This window comes from Neovison vison, chromosome 6 (assembly GCF_020171115.1).
Source record: "Neovison vison isolate M4711 chromosome 6, ASM_NN_V1, whole genome shotgun sequence".
NCBI lineage: Eukaryota > Metazoa > Chordata > Mammalia > Carnivora > Mustelidae > Neogale > Neogale vison.
In genome coordinates this window covers 85,199,744-85,216,058 of record NC_058096.1, presented here as the reverse complement: position 1 = coordinate 85,216,058, position 16,315 = coordinate 85,199,744, and the positions used below count along the sequence as shown (strand labels likewise).

The following is a 16,315-nucleotide window of genomic DNA, read 5'->3' as shown; positions in this document are numbered from 1 at the left end:
AGGACAAGGCCAGTTTATTCTCTGAGAGAAACAATGTGATTGATGATCCTAAAGTCTGTGATGACTTCTAGTAGGGTGGTAGCCACTGTGAATCTGGCCTTGGCCTTGGTTTGAGGTGTCTGGGACTGGGCTGTTCTGAGGACAGTTCTGAACCCCGGAACTACTTGGTGTTTTCTGATTTTAGCAACAGCTGTCTCCCAGCAACCAACATAGAACACCGGTGTCTACACAGAAACGTCGAAGTGTCTATGGTTTTAATGCCCTATACCATCCCTTAGTTAACTTCACTTGAACTGTTGCACTCAATTCAAGTTTAAAACGATGTTCGCTTGTATTCCCTTGTTGGGCTGTACAACCACCTGCGATAACAGGCAAGGTGACAGTAACTCAGAGAAGTCACAAAAGCTCCCCAGACCCGTAACAGCCTGATTTATAAAAATGGTCCTGATTCTTCCCTCCCTGCACCTGCCCCCTCCGTAATGTGATAAGCAGCTTCTCCCATCAAGAGCTGGAGTCTATTTCCCTACCCCTGGGCTGGCCTCTGACACATCTTGCCAACGGCATGCCTATGTGCCAAGTCTCCCCCTCAGGAAGCCCTGCCACTGCCCTCAGGACAAGTCCAGGCTTGCCTGCTGGCAGATGAGTGACTTCACAGCACGGAGCTCTATCAGCAGTTGTCCTACTGAAGCCCAAATGCACGAGAGAGCTTGGCGGAAAAGGCACCTCACCAAATGGCGGGGGGAGGGGGACTGCAGAGTAAGCCCATCAGAGCACAGCTCTGATCAGTAGAACTGCTTGGCCGACATAGCAGAAATCAATGTTTATTATTGTATGCCACTGATAAGGGGGGTTTGGGGATTATACATCGTCATTGTGGTAACAAATAACTGGTAAGAGGTCACAAAGAAGAGACCACAGGCTGAAACTCTGGTTCTTGAATCCGGGGCCCTTCCCCCCACTACACTTAACCTCAGGTCTGGATTTATTAGATCTTGCCTGTGTGTCTGGTAATATAATCGTGGCGTGCTTATACCTCCTGCACGTGTTTATCATTCTAAGGCAATTGTTTGGTTTTCCTCAAGAAGTGGAGTGAGAAGGAACTACCCGTATGCTTATGGATTTCAGATCTGCCTTGCTCATCTTCGGTCCATAGCTGGAGTGGCTGTGAGAGCCACTGGCCCCGCTCTCTCATTTGTTGCTCAATATCCCCAACTCGTTTGTGACTGGGCCATTAAAATGTTATTCCCATCTATTTTAATGGATCTATGATGCATTATTCAAAGACTTTATACATAATAAATAATCACTCATATTTTTATCATATATCTTTTTTTGTTTCATGAAACTTTTAAAAGAGAAGGAATATAAAATCTGGGTTGTAATTACCCAAGGGTAGCTGTAAACACATTTCATTTTTCTAAGGATTTGTCATGAAGAAGGAATGTGGGGACAATCGAGGTTTTGGTAAGATCCAGAGGTCCTGAATGTGTGCTGGTGTCTCTACAGACTGTGCCAAGGGGGGGTTAAAGTGAGGTGCTGCCGTTCCATGATAAAAGACTTTTCCATCCCCACACTCTGACCCCTTCCTCTTCTGCTACCCAGTATCTGTTATTGTGAAAATATTATTCTAAAATGCTATTTCATAAGAATGCTATTCTTATTTTTACTTGAGTGGGATTGTGTTCATTTCTTTTGCTAAGTGGTGTGTAGTGCACGGGATGACCATTTATTGGATTTTTAGAAAAGGCTTGTGTTTACATAACAGGTGTGAATATGAGCAGATCTCATCCCTCACACACAAAAGAACAATAAGTGATTTTTTAATACTACAGAAGGGCTGTTTAACTGGTCTCTCCTTCACTCATTCATCTGAGGATCAGGTAATACCTTCTCTGCAAACTCCATGGCACCAATAGGCTGGTGCTGAGCAGCCGCTATCCATTTTGGCCAGGGTGTATAGTTTCTAGTTTGCTACAGTCTCCGCTACTCCCTATTGCCTTGTATCTGGGCTTCTTCACTCATTTATGTTTCTTGCTGACCCCTGAAGGCATTTACAGGTCATGACCCCTCCATTAAGTGGATGCATAGTTAGTAGTTGAACCATAAACAGAAATCAGGTCTTTTTAACAGGTACCAAGTACTTGGACCATCAAATCGTAGCATACAGATAGAAATGTGGAATATGAAGAGCATCAGAAGAGAACTTGAAAAACATGTAGTAGATACTCCCTAGCTATCTATCTATTTATCTATCTCTTTACTCCCTATATGAAGAAAGAATACTTTTAGGACATAGACATCCATTAGTAAATAAGGTGTTAACCAAGAAGGGAGACTGAGCAGGGAACTGCAGAAGAAGGGAGGTCTTCAGGGATTTAAGTGGGAGGGGGGCGGTGGGGATAAAAACAGGAGAGATGGGAAAGCCTACCCTCTGGCAGGCACATGCCCAGAGAAGTTCATGGTAGCTCCAAATTCCATGCCACAGAGAGAACTAGGGAAAAAAGATGATACTATGTCTATGTCCCACCCTGACTCCACATCTTACAGGGCTCAGGCATTTGTCTTCTTCTGCAAAAGCTGAGGAAGGCAGCTCCAAAGGTGGTTGGGGTGTGAGTGGCCCTCTCTAGTTTTTTTTTTTTTTTTTCTCCTAATCTTGCACATAATTTCTTTTTCTGCTTCCTTTTCTCAGGCTAGTTCTGGACCTTCCATCTGTACACGTTCCCATGATGGCTGGAGGCCATCCAACATGACACAGACACAGAATCTTCTCACCACATAAGAAACTGATAGAAAAGGGGAAGTGGCCTTCACCAGCTTTTCTTCACTGAAGCGTCACAGCCCCTATATCCTCACCCATTTCTCCCAAGAGCTATAAATACTTGCATTCCCCAGACAGCTGTTGGTTCTAATTTCACATCAGTGTCTAGTTTCTTCACTAATGACCGCTTACGTGTAATTAAATTTGGAATTACAGTATCTTAATATTGAAAAAAATGCATTTCATCCGAAATATTTTCTACCATGAATTGAAGATCAAAATGAGGCTTCTGATACTGGAATAATGATGGAATAAAACAGTCATGTCTCTTAGGTACCAAATGTGGTCTACTTTCACCTTAATCAAAGCCAAATGATTTCTAAGCAATTTACATTCTGAAATAAAAAAGAGTTATTTTTGTTTTCTCTCTCTTTTTAGAGAGGGAGAGAGTGGGGGAAGGGCAGGGCAGAGGGAGAGGAAGAGAGAATCCTAAGCAGGTTCCATGCCCAGCATGGAGCCCGATGCAGGGTTTGATCTCACGACTCTGAGATCATGACCTGAGTTGAAATCAAGAGTCACACGTTTTACCGACTGAGCCACACAGGCGTCCCAAGAGTTACCATTTTGGATCATCTACTGTGTATTAATGCATTTCATATGTATTACCTCTATCCCTCCAATTCACTAGAGTAAATATCATGACCCTTATTTTACATATGAGGAAATGAGGGCTCAGAGGTTAAATTGCACAAGTCACAAAGCTGGTATTTTACTCCAGAAGAGTCTGTTTTGAGAAGCCATGGCACTTTAAGAAGGATAGAATAAACTCATGAATGGAAGAAAAAAAGATGAACAAAGAAAGCAAAGCAAAACAAAACAAAACAAAAACTGGAAACAATTCCAATGTCCAACAATAAGAGATTAATTAAGTATGTTTGGTGAAATATAATGACCATTATACACCTAGTAAAACTACATATGATAGAAGAACAGCTAGGAACATGGGCAAATGTTCCTGATACGCTGTTACGTGAAGAAAAAAAATCAGGCTGTAAAACAGTAGGTATAGTATGATTCCAATTTTGTAAACAGAAATGTGAAGATATATTATGCATAGAAAAAAAATGGCAGGATATATACCTAGATCTTTTTTGGTGGAAGAAATTCAGTTGACTTTGAATTTCTCTCTTCGGAGCGCCTCTGAGTTGCTATGTGTGGGCATTTAACAGGAATTAAAAAGGGAAAAGGAGAGAAAATGGGTGAGCTGATTAGCACTTGCGTGTTGGAGGAAAGGTGAGGAGGATGAAATGTTTGACAGCTGCAAGAGGATGGCTGTGTGTCTGACTCAGACGGTGGCTATGCAGGGAGCCTGACTCACGGATGAGTCAGGCTGGCCTTTTGGGTTTGGCAGGGGGTTTGGGGGCGGGAGATCCTCTTGGAGGGCAGCAGGAATCATCTTCTTTTAAGGGAACATTTCTGGAGATGGACTCTTTTATTCAATTATTGACATCCCTTCCAGGCCCAGTCTCAGCCCCGTTCTCTACTCAACGCCCCCCCCCCCCACCTCTGGATCTGCTGTACATTTTAGACTCGGAAGTAATTGATATACATTTAGGCGTCTGTGTTTTTAAAGCCAGCCTGCTGATTTACTCCTCTCAGCCCAGGGTTCAAACTTGTATTTGTCTGGCCTGCTGATGAATTTCAGCTGCTGGAGATGAACAAATGCTTGCTGCTTCCGGACCGAGGACAACGTTCACATGTCAGGGGTAAAGCCATGGCAGCTGGAGAGTCAGTGCCTGTGCCTGGTTTCGAGGGGTATGACTACATCGGGTGACGATCTCAAGTGCAAATTCTTTTACTCTGCTGTACACTGAACCCTGGTCTCACCACTTTGTATACTCATGTCTAAAAACAGCTGGCGATCACCAAGGTGTGGTTGCAGAGTAAGCTTTACGTCCAAGACAGTCTTTTTCATGACTTGATTTGTGGTCATTTGAATTACATGCAGTCATTCAAAAGAATGCAGAGCTACTGAATTTCATCGAGTCTACGAAGCGTGGTGGTTCATATTTTGCCATCTTTAAAGTCAGGTGTCTCACAGCCTCGGCCACTCGGGTGGCTGGTGGCAGGGCTGTTTCACTGAGCAGTCCCCACCCGCCTCCCGCCCACCCTGTGGCCGACTAGCCAGCTGAGGAGCCCTTGTGAAGAGGTGGGATCCGGTAGCTCAGGTGGTTGTGCCTCCTGTAAGAACCACAAAGCTCCAGCATCCAAACCTGTGGAATAAGGCCGGCGGCTTGGAAGGTGACGCCCAGCATCTCCTGACGGCATAGAGGGCGTCACTGTGCAGAAAAGTGAAGGCTGACAACTCGGAGGCAAAGTGGTTAAATGGAGAGTTGGGTTCTGAACATGAAGAGGGTTTTGGACTATCTTAACCAACATGTTTTACATTTTCTTCTTCTTCTTCTTTTTTTTTATACGTACAAGACACAGGTAATGTAAAAGTGTATATCCAAATGGGTCCAGAAGGCTTCTTTCATTCGCTAAAATTAAAAACTCTAAGTGTTAAGGAGGCGTGTGTCACTATTCCATTCGCAGTGGGTTTTCAAAATACCTTCCATGGGATTTTAATGCATGTGATAATCTGGACGAGAACAATGTGAGGGGCACAGAAATTTTACAAGACTGAACAAAGGGGCTGTGTTAGACCTCCAGATGACACGGCTCACTTGCGGACAGTGGGAGTGTTTCCTCGTGGCAGCGAAGCTTTTGTGAACTCTCAGAGGAGCACGGTCTTCATTTGAGCTGCATGTGTCCAGACACATGTATGGGAACACTATCCAAAGGGAGTGCGAACCACAGTAATAAAGTCATGATAACTTGTCAGAGATGAGTGCCAATGAAAAATCATTCCTAGAAGCTCTTTTAATTAAACATTTAGCTGTCCGCTGGAGCCATTTTTAAATATAGAATGCAGCCCTGTGGCCTTTTCCTCCCTGCCTCCCACCCTTTTGCAATAGCTCCGACAATTGAATTCTCATTGGTGATAATAAAAAAATTCATAAGACAGGGTACAGCTGGTTATGCCTCTAGCAAGATGTCAACTTTCGCTCGCACAAAATTAATTGCACCTAATTAAACTGGGGTCATTGGCATTATTGTAAAGTGAGGCTATTTATTAGACAAAGAAAATTTCACAAATACCATTTTGCTTTTCTTTCAGGTTTGTGAGAGAGAAGAATTGCTTACATAATTAAATTTGTTTTGCCATTTTAATCTTACGAAGCCTCAAAAGATCCACTTCAAATCTTGCTTTACTTCTAAAATGGTGGTATTTTAGAATTGTAGAGCTAATCCTTGGAGGAGGACATAAAAAAATGATAGGTTTCCCGTAGACGGCCTAACCGTTTTTCAAACAGTATGAAAAAATAATTTGTAAACTACCATTTACAATGACATGTATCTTGGAATTACTTACATGAAGGGTTTCCCAAGCAAATTATTGGTACACGTGTATGAGATTAATATGACGTTTAAAAGATATGTTGCATGTTATAAATAGGTTGCTGCTATAGTATGTGCCTATTACTTCCAGAAATAGGCCACAGAAAGCAAATTTCATTGCACTGAAATGGGATAACCTCTTTCCTTACCCATGCTGGATATATAGGATTATGCTGCTTCCTTCTCAAGGAAATAATGTAAAAATTATTACTGTTAGAGACAAAAGGGCGATTTGCTTTCCTGGCAAAATGATACTGGTTCAACTTGGGATTCCGTGGCAGATTATATATACAGAGTCCCAGTTCCTCATATCCAAAGCTCCCGTGAATCCAGTTTCTTTAAAAGGCTCTCTTAAGGGGCGCCTCGGTGGCTCAGTGGGTTAAAGCCTCTGCCTTTGGCTCAGATCATGATCCCAGGGTTCTGGGATAGAGCCTGGCATCGGGCTCTCTAATCAGCAGGGAGCCTACTTCCCGCCCCCTCCCCGACTCTGCTTCCCTTTCTGCCTGCTTGTGATCTCTGTCAAATAAATAAATAAAATCTTAAAATCACTTGATTTTAAGATTGATCACTGTTATCTGTCCAGTTGGTACAATTCCCTGGGCCGGGTGCCTCTAGGGCCTCCATCCCCAGCCCAAACACAAAACACCAAGAAACCTATAAGAATAACAAAGAAGTGGGCTCTGCTTTGGGGATGCTGGAATGGGTGACATGTGTGAACAGTAATCATTATTCAAACCAGCTGCTCAAAAGCTCTCTGGGGAATTTCTGTTTTTCATAATATTTACAGTGTTTAGAGAAAAGGGTATAGCCTCTTCTGGGTTACACCCTCCTGCTGTGTACTTTATGAAGAAGACTGTATTTATATTTATATGTGTGTAAATAAAAATCTACCTAGGGGTCAGGTAAGAAGAGAGGAAGAGTCAGGTTTATTTTATGGTTGTCTGAGGCAAGGAGAACGGAGAAGGCTGCAATTCTCTTCTCCACAACGTCAGATCAGGTTGTAATGTCTGAAAAAGGAAAGGTTTCCCCACTGTCTCTTACTAATGACAGCTCTGTACTCTCACAGAGGCCACGCCAGCTCCCAGTCCTTCAATAACACTGAGCTGTATCAACTCTGATTCCGAAATGTAACAGTGATTCGAGCTTAATTTGGTCAATGAAAACGTATTTTATAGGAAAGTATGATACCAGTAATAAGAGAAAAGAAGTATTTTTTTTTTGAAGAAGAAGATGGCTACACTGAATATTTCTTAGAAACCTATTTCAAAAGTAGAGTAGATAATTCACTTTTCTCCTTTCCTTTTAAGCTTTCGCCGAAACATTTCTAAGCAGGGGAAAAATAACAAAGGTCATACAGTCTCAGTTCGAAAAGGCTGATTATGTGTGGATTAGCACGTTTTGAAGAAAAAAATGGCGCTTCCTATATTTGCTGTATTTCAGTGTAAGTCAAATTTAATTAGTTGAGTTATGAAGCAGTATCAAAAATTCTTCTGCTGCAGTATTCGGCATGAAATGTCTTTACGGGATTATTGTAAGCCTTGCTTACATTTAACAGCTTGTCACTCTTGAAAAAAGTGCTTTGGGAGACAGCACCAATTAGAAAAATTCAGTGGGGTTGAAACCCAAAGGGCAACTCGGAGGCACTTAAACTCATAGGAGCTGCTCATACATGTCTTCGCAGAAGACCCTCATGTTACAGAATTTCTCACACAGTGTGGATGAAGTTAATTTTTACAGGTAAATGCACCTTCATACATAAATAGAACTCCATGATTTTGCCAAAGGTCCCACTTCCTTGGGGCCATCTTGTCTTAAAAGTAAGCTTAGCACTTCAGAATTAATTGCTTGGCCAATTAATTTTAAGTCCTCAGCCTCATTTAAAATTGAGCACTGAGCTCTTTGGAGTCGTACAGTCAAAAAAGATTTACCTGGTTCTGTTGACTTAATAATTCAGCATATGTACTCTGGTGCATTCTGGAGCACCATGTTAATGGACTTTCAAGTCCTAACATCCCTCAAGTCCTTTTGTAAGTAAGAGGTGAGGTATTTCCAGCTCAATGAAGAATTTCGGGGATTGTAATACATTAGAAAAAAATTAATTCTAATAGGAATGGTGAATGTGGGTTACACAATTGCAACTGAACATTTCCTGAGGCTTTTCTCTTACATTATTACTGACAAGGGGAAATGACAGTCAGTCTGTGCAGACTTTCAATTTACAGGGAAAAAGTGATATTTCTTAGAAACATTAAGTCTTGTCATTAGCCATCATCCTAAAGGGTACCCAAAAAGTCACCGTGTTCTCACAGAGGATGATCTCATCCCAGAATGTGGAGATGAAAACATCTGAAGAAACAGGATATAAATAATCTTCCTTATGGCGAGTCAACAAGCGGAGCCTGTTATGAGCTACTGTGGGATCCATGTGTTTTGAAAGCTCTGTCTCCACCGGGGGTAGATGACTCAGTGATTTTCAGATTTGGCTCTGCCTGAGGAGTTTTGGGTGGGCTCGGGGTGGGGGGTGTAGGGAGTGCTGGGGAGAGGCCCTCCCATGAAGGCCTGGGGAGGTGGGCTGAACGGGGAAGATGCAGAGTGGCCCTGAGGGGAAATGACAGGGGGCCATTTTCTGGGCAGGGGTATCCCAGACTCTCTTCTTCCAGTCTTCCTGAACCATAGGAGGACAGTGTGGTTTTGTACACAGGGTTTCTGCACAGGATTTTATTTGAGGAGATACTTCTGCTATTAGAAATAATAAAAACCATCCCCCAGGAAGCCATCTGGCCCAAACCCTCATGAGACTTCAAGTTCAGCATGGCATTTTGAAAACAGGTATTTGCCTAGTTTCTCTTCTGAAATCCTGGTAAGATAATATTAAGGGAAGAAAGAAGGCATAAACCTCCAGGGGCGAAGAAAGTGGAAAAGGAGACAAGAGCACACAAGAGAGTGTGATGAAATGTTGGAAGATAAAATGCAGGTGGGTGAGAAGTATTTGACTTAACATTTCAGTTCGCTGGGTACGTGCAGGGAACACTGGTGGAGGAAGCACGTGGGTGTGTGCTGCAGAGTCCCAGACACACTCGGGTACATCTGCAGGCCAGGGAGTGGGCCGGGGCTGCACCCAAAGGAAGACTGACGGAACAACCGAAAGGACTGCTCGGACCCTCTATCTGCCCTGCCCACCCGTGGCCTGGCGGAACGAGGAAGTTTACTACCTTGAGAAGTTGAACCAGAGGAGCTCGGAAATGGGACACACTCAGACACAGCTGAAGTATCAAACTGAGGGCCTTTTCTGACATCAAAGGAATAAACAACATTCTGCATGTTGAACCTTCAACCATTTCCCCACTAGAGTCTTAAAATCCTGGCAGCCAAGCTTAAAACTCCTCGGGATGAGGTTGGAGAGTTGTCTGTGGCAACTCAGAATCCAAAAGAAAAGAGCTTTACATACTTTTATTTGGAGGCACCCTAATGAAATAGTTGCACTTTTATCTGACCATTCTAAGGGGAAGTTCACCATTCCTTAATTCAGCAAATCTTTAGTGACGATGTATTAGGCACTAATTATTTTTATCATTTTAAAGAGTTATTTATTTATTTATTTGCGAGAGCAAGAGAGCACACGTGAGCAGGGGGAGTGGGGAGAGGGAGAGAGAGAATCTGCAAGCAGACTCCCCACTAAGCATGGAGCCTGACACAGGGCTCGAATCCAGGACCCTGAAATCATGACCTGCACCGAAATCAAGAGTCAGTTTCTTAACGGACTGAGCCACCCAGGCATCCCCTTATTAGGCATTATTCAGTCAATAGTTATGGTGGAGAACAAAATATGGACTCTCTTGGAGTACTAGACAAAGAATGAATCAAAAAAAGAAAAACTATATATAATACAATATCAGGTAGTGATAAGGACCACAAAGAAAAGCAAATTAGGGTAAGAGGACAAGCAGGGTAAGAGGAGAGAAAATGATAGGTATGTTGGGTGTTTACTTTTTAATTGGGTGGTCAGGGAAGGTCTCTCAGAGGAAACAATGTATGTCACCAAGCCCCAACTGTGGAGTTCACTTACAGCATTTAGCATTTTACATTAATTGTTGATGGGTAGAAATCGAAACAAACAAAAATAAACTCCGAAAAAACCATGGACAATATAGAAATCAGAAGAAAACATTTTAAACAATATACCTATAATTAATACCCATTGTAAAATGAGAAAGCATCATTTCAAAAATTTTTTAAAACTAAACAAAATGGAGCAAATTCTTAGAAAAATACAACCTACCAGAACTGACCTAAGAAGAAATAAGAAGCATGTACAACCTTAACACCATCTAAAAACTGGAAGCAGTTAGAGGAAACATGCAAAGTAAATAACAGGCCTGATGTTTATACAGGTAAGAAATAGCATATTCCGATATTATGCAGACTTTTCTTAGACATTATGGAAGAAGGAATAGTAGCCAACTAACTTTTAAGCCAGCACTGCCCTGATATAAAAACAAGAAAAAAATACTGTAGGAAAAGAATACAGCAGACCCATGTCACTCATGAATATAAGTGTAATAATCCTAAACAAAATATTATAAATAAAATTCATAGTGTCTGAAAAAATCCAACCAATTTTGCTTTATATTAGGTATGCAAGGATCGTTCAATATGTTAAAAATCTATACCTGTAATTCATTAATACATTAACAAGGTAATCATATAATGATCTCCACAGATGCCGAAGAAGCTTACGATAGTTACATACCTATTCATGGTGAAAATTCTTTATAAATTATGAATATAAGGAACATAATTAACTCACAAAGAGAAACGTTAAAGAAAACCTAAAATTAACATCATCCAAAATGAGGAAACACTAGACGTACTCATTTAATATAAGAAATGAGCTAAAGATTCCAACTACTACCATTTTTTATCAGGGCCCTAACCATGTAATAAAAGAAAAAAACCAGATACGTGAGGATTGGAAAGCAATAAGTAAAGTTGCTATTTTTCAGATGATAGTATTTAAAAATCCCAAATGATCTACAGACAACTTTATTAGAAGTAACAGGAGGGCAGACAAATAGTAGGAACACTATAACAAAGTGGGTATATTTAAGACTAGTATAAAAATGAAGCTGCATTTCTGCTCACCAGCAGCAAAACAATGAGAATGCATTAACAAAGAGAACTTAAAATTATACCAGAATGCCAAGTATCTAGAAATAAATAAAACAAAGGATGTATAATCTCTCTAAATGAGAAATTATGAACTTTATTTAGAAATATTCAATTATATAAAATAAAGGAGAGAAAGGCTGAGCTGATGGGTAGGGATATACAATATTGTGGAAATAAATGCATTCTTCCCTGAATTGATCTATAGATTCAGTACAATTCTAGTCAAAATCCCAAGAAAGTACTTTGTTGAACTTGATTAGATGATTTAAAGTTGCTATGGAGGAATACAAAAGCAAGAACAGGTAGCACACTTCTGAAGAAAAAGAGGAGAGGGACTTGCCTGCCTGTCCAGATTTTAGGGCTTACTTTGAGGCTACAGTAATTAAGGCTGCATGGTGTTGGTGCAGGGGTAGAAACACTTACCAATGAAACAGAATGTATTCCCACTTATGTTTCATATATGCAGAAGTGGTCTGTCAGATCAGTGAATAAAAGAGGGATTGTCTAATCAACAGGATGGAAAAAACGGTCATGTAAATGGAAAAAGATGAAATCAGACATCGCCTCCATAACCATATCAAGAAACCAACACCTGATTGATTATAGACTTTAGAAAGTCACTTTCAACTCTTGGTAGGAAATCTAGGTTAACGTCTTTTGGATCTTGGGGTTGAAGATTTTCTGGATGGGATACAGAAAGCATGGACTATGAAATCTTGATAAAAAGAACCCTGTTCATAGAAGACACAGGGAGGAAGTGAAAAGACAGGCTGCAGCCTGGGAAGAGATTTCTGCAGTACATACACCATATTAAGGATGAGTATCATGATGAAAGGACGTTGATAAAACAATTTTAAAAAGCACAAAGAATCGGATAGAAATTTGGACGTAAGACCGAAACTGACATTTCACAGAAGGGGAAGCAAAGATGGCTAATAAACACAATGAAATACTATTTAATACCTGTTTAACGAAAATGTAAAAGGGGTTGGCAGTATCACATGAGAAAGACTATGGACCCACAGGATTTCGGCAACATTGCTGGTAGCAGGGTAACATGTCCGGCATTATCTTCTGGATGTGAACATTCACGTACTTTTCTAGTAGTTTGTTCCTAGGTGTGCACCAAAGAGAAGCACTTACATATGGACAGCAGGAGACATGACCAAGAGTGTTTATGAGCAGCACTGCTTACAAGAGCAAAACAACTCTGAAACGACTCTATGGTCTGAAGAGGGGCTGAATGAGATATGATACACTCACACAGTGGAAGGTAATACAGCAGCCAAAACCGTGCCCCGGCAATGGGAAAAATGGGGCGGTCTTCATTGCAAGACAAACAATGATGTTTCTCAAGTAATCCGTTTACTACATGGTTCAGTGTAAAAAACTGACGATCTTAATAATGTAAGCAATCGACCATTATTTGACAACAGATTATGAAATAATTATAAAGGGAGAATATGGGGAGTTTCAGTGACATGTCTGTACATGTCTATAGTTGGTAGTCCGTAAATGGTTATGTAAAGACTAAGAGAATAAGCATTCTACCTAGAGATGTATAGGTAAATTACCAGAAGAAACAGTGAAGGAGTTGAGAGTCATCGTTTCTGGAGAGTGGGAGAAGACAGAGACAGATGGGACAGGGGACAGTAACTTGTATTTTGTGTTGTTATTATACATCTTATAGTTATTGTTAATGCTATTTTCAGAGTCTTACGTGTGTGTGTGTGTGTGTGTGTGTGTGTGTGTGAGAGAGAGAGAGAGAGAGAGAAAGAGAGAGACTTTGATTTTAAAAACAAAACCTCCCATTTGGGCCAGATGAATGCGACTTAGCTGAGCAGAGAGATGGGGCTTCTAGAAGAAGACCTTTTGGTGCTTTGGGGAATATTAGAGAAAAGCAGTAGAGATCTATGTGGTCAAATACCCTCATCTTCCAAAGACTGAGGTATGGTACAACGAAACTGTTAAAGTCTCAAAATCAGAAACTGACTAGGACTAATCCCCAGTCTGCTGGTTCCCAGAGCTCCCCCTGCCACATCCTACTGGGAAGGGAAGGAGATGCTTTCCTTCAAAGGGAAGGCTGGCCTTCCAGCTCTGAAATGACACGTGAGAAAAGTGAGGGAATCCCAGGAGACATAGGTGGCACCCAGCCGAGGAGACACCGGGATTCCTCCACTTCTGTCCCCACGTAGGAAGCCGCAGCGGTGACCCCTGAATGTGCATATATGAGAGCGTGTGTGTGCTTTCTGACTTTCGCTGATTCAGAGGAGTCTCTAAGGAAGAGACTGAAATACAAGGCTTACTGAAAGCCAGATAGAATAGATTTAAATAGACACTAAAGTGTCTAATTCTGGGCATCACAGGAAGGAGAGAGTGGAGATCTGTTGGTTGAATAAATGCATGAATGTTATCATGCGTCTCCCACCCTAGCTTAACATGGTAAATATAGGCGTATTTTATATAGGGAGTGATTCACATGCATATTAAAGTTTGGGAATCTCTAGTCTATAGCCTTGTTTTCTAGGTAAAATGTTAATTTTAATATGTTTTAACTGGAATTAAAAGCTATGCAAATGATCAGTGGTCTCCTGAAATAAATTACAATAAATGAGCACTGATAATCTGAAATAAATTAAGATAAAGGAAAAATGCCTGGAGGACAGGTTAAGTACTGTAATAAACATTGAATGATCAAAGTGGGAATTGTATTTCTCAGTTACCAGTATTCATTTCAATCAAATGTGTCGGGGGTTGGGGGGGATGCTAGATGCTTTGGGACTGCTTAATGGGAATTCTGGTGGTTTGCCACACTTCTCTAAGCATCAGCTGGCTTGATTAAGAGTGTGGCGTGATTCTCCCATCACAGTGCAAAATCAGAATTGTGCTTAGGGGAAAAAACCTGAAATATAGAAATATGACCTCAAGTGGCTGGGTGAAAACTAAAAAGCAAAAAACAAGCCCAACAAGTGGGGAGGGGTCTGTCTAGAATCCAAATAAAGGTGTAGTACTACGGGGGAAAAACACTCAAGGGTTTAAAAGATATCTTTTATTAAACGTATGTTCGGAATGCAAAATCCATTAGGGACATATCAGAAAATCAACTCAAAAGAACACTCACCGAGAGGAAAGGCTTGGCTTCCCACTTTTGCTACAGCTGGTATAAATTCCTGGGCCATCATCAAAGAAACTTCCAAGTGCCAACTTCTGTCGGATAGATTCTCTCTCATTTTTCTGTGCCTAAAATTTCAGGAAAATAAAAAGTGCTGATAAGCGGGCAGATATATCACAACCACAGCCTGTCCAACTGCTAAGTTTCTCAGAACTGCAACCTCAGAGGAAACACCAAACCCAGAGTCCACGGCACAAGAGCACGTGATTACCAAGGCCTGAAACACACCCAGTCTTTCCTGACTTCACCTCCGGAAGCAATTTCAGTCCTTCAGAGCCTTTCATGATCACGGTCTTGGAAATCACCGCAGTGGTACTAAATGGTCGTCACCAGAAGAGAACTAGATTATGGGGTGCTGCAAACTTTCTTCTTCCTACCTGCTAGACATGACAGCAGGTAAGAGGAAAGTCGTGGAGGACAATTACTTTGCCCCAAATCAAATCAGCTTTATGCCAAATGTGGCCTTTCCCTGGGTCTTGTCTTCTCTCTTCTGTATATCGTCTCTTCAGCCCACTTTCTCCATCGCAAGAATATGAATTCATTCAGCCACCACGCACCGGGCCTCCAGGAGAAGGCAGGGGTCACATTACGATGTGGAACCCAGCCCAGGCTGGAGGACCGCAGCCCCTGCCTGCACCTAGCTTACAGTCTTGGCGGTCTGTTCAAAAGTTCTCCTGATCTCACCGGGTTCACACCCTAACACAGGGCCTGGAATAGCTGGAGAATTCTAATTGGGCGCATCTGTTTCATATTTCGAAGGGAAGTCAGGTCGGTGTGCAGAGCAAAAGGATGTGGGAAACTACACTACTGTGATAATTTGAATATGTTTACAACACTTGGCTTCTCATAAAAGTCCCATAAAAACTCACCATGCTGAACTTTTATACCCTTTAAACAACAGGGGAGAAGATTAGAAATGGTTTCCTTAGTTAAAAATAAAACAACTACAAAACCAAACACAATGAGTTAGAAATCCTGGGATGAGATCGAGAGCTTGGTTTTCTGTTCTGCGGGAAGACGGAAGACGGGGGAAGCACTGTCGGTCGGATGTTCTGAGCTGAAGACGATGAGCATGTTATCTCACCGAACGCAGCGCCCGCACCTGAGTGTGGCTAGGGGAGGCAGGATGGCCCTTGACTGTCCCCAAGGGAGGTTCCGGAGCCACAGCTGCGGCCACAGTCCCCAGAAGTTACATTCGAAGCTCGGAGCCGTCATCGGAGCATCCCAGTGTCCGCGGCCAAGCACACAACCCTTCGGAAGGGTGGGCTCAAAAGCGGCCTCTTTCCAGCCCAAGTGAAGGCAGTGCATGATAGGTTAAGTCTGCTCTAACGTGGTGGTTACTAACCACATGTGGCTATTTCCGGCTTCCACAGGTTGCATCAGAATTTAAAATACACATTCCCATAGCGGCTTGGTCTTTTGGTTAAGGTCAAGTGTAAGATACACACCCCAGGCTCCACCAGTGGATATTTATTTTTTAAAATATTATTTATTTATTTGAAAGAGAGAGAGAGAGAATGAGAGCGAGCACAAGCAGGTATAAGAGCAGAGGGAAAGGGAGAAGCAGACTCCCTGCTGAGCAGAGAGCCCAACGTGGGGCTCGATCCCAGGACCCTGGCATCATGACCTGAGCCGCCCAGGCGTCTCAGCAGATACTTGGTTTTAATTGGTTTGTGAACTTCCAGTTCAAGAACAGCTCATCTCTGCTCTCCTCC

At 42.0% G+C, this 16,315-nt stretch overlaps 1 protein-coding gene across 3 annotated transcripts in view; it reads right to left on the bottom strand.

Moving 5' to 3' along the window:
* The window catches only part of LOC122908649 (schwannomin-interacting protein 1), a 125,752-nt gene that overhangs the window by 13,630 nt on the left and 95,807 nt on the right, over positions 1-16,315 (bottom strand). For all 3 annotated transcript variants that reach the window (XM_044251693.1, XM_044251692.1, XM_044251695.1), the window contains one exon: positions 14,550-14,668. In XM_044251693.1, the coding sequence (XP_044107628.1) occupies positions 14,550-14,668 (119 nt within the window). The remainder of the gene's footprint in view (positions 1-14,549; positions 14,669-16,315) is intronic.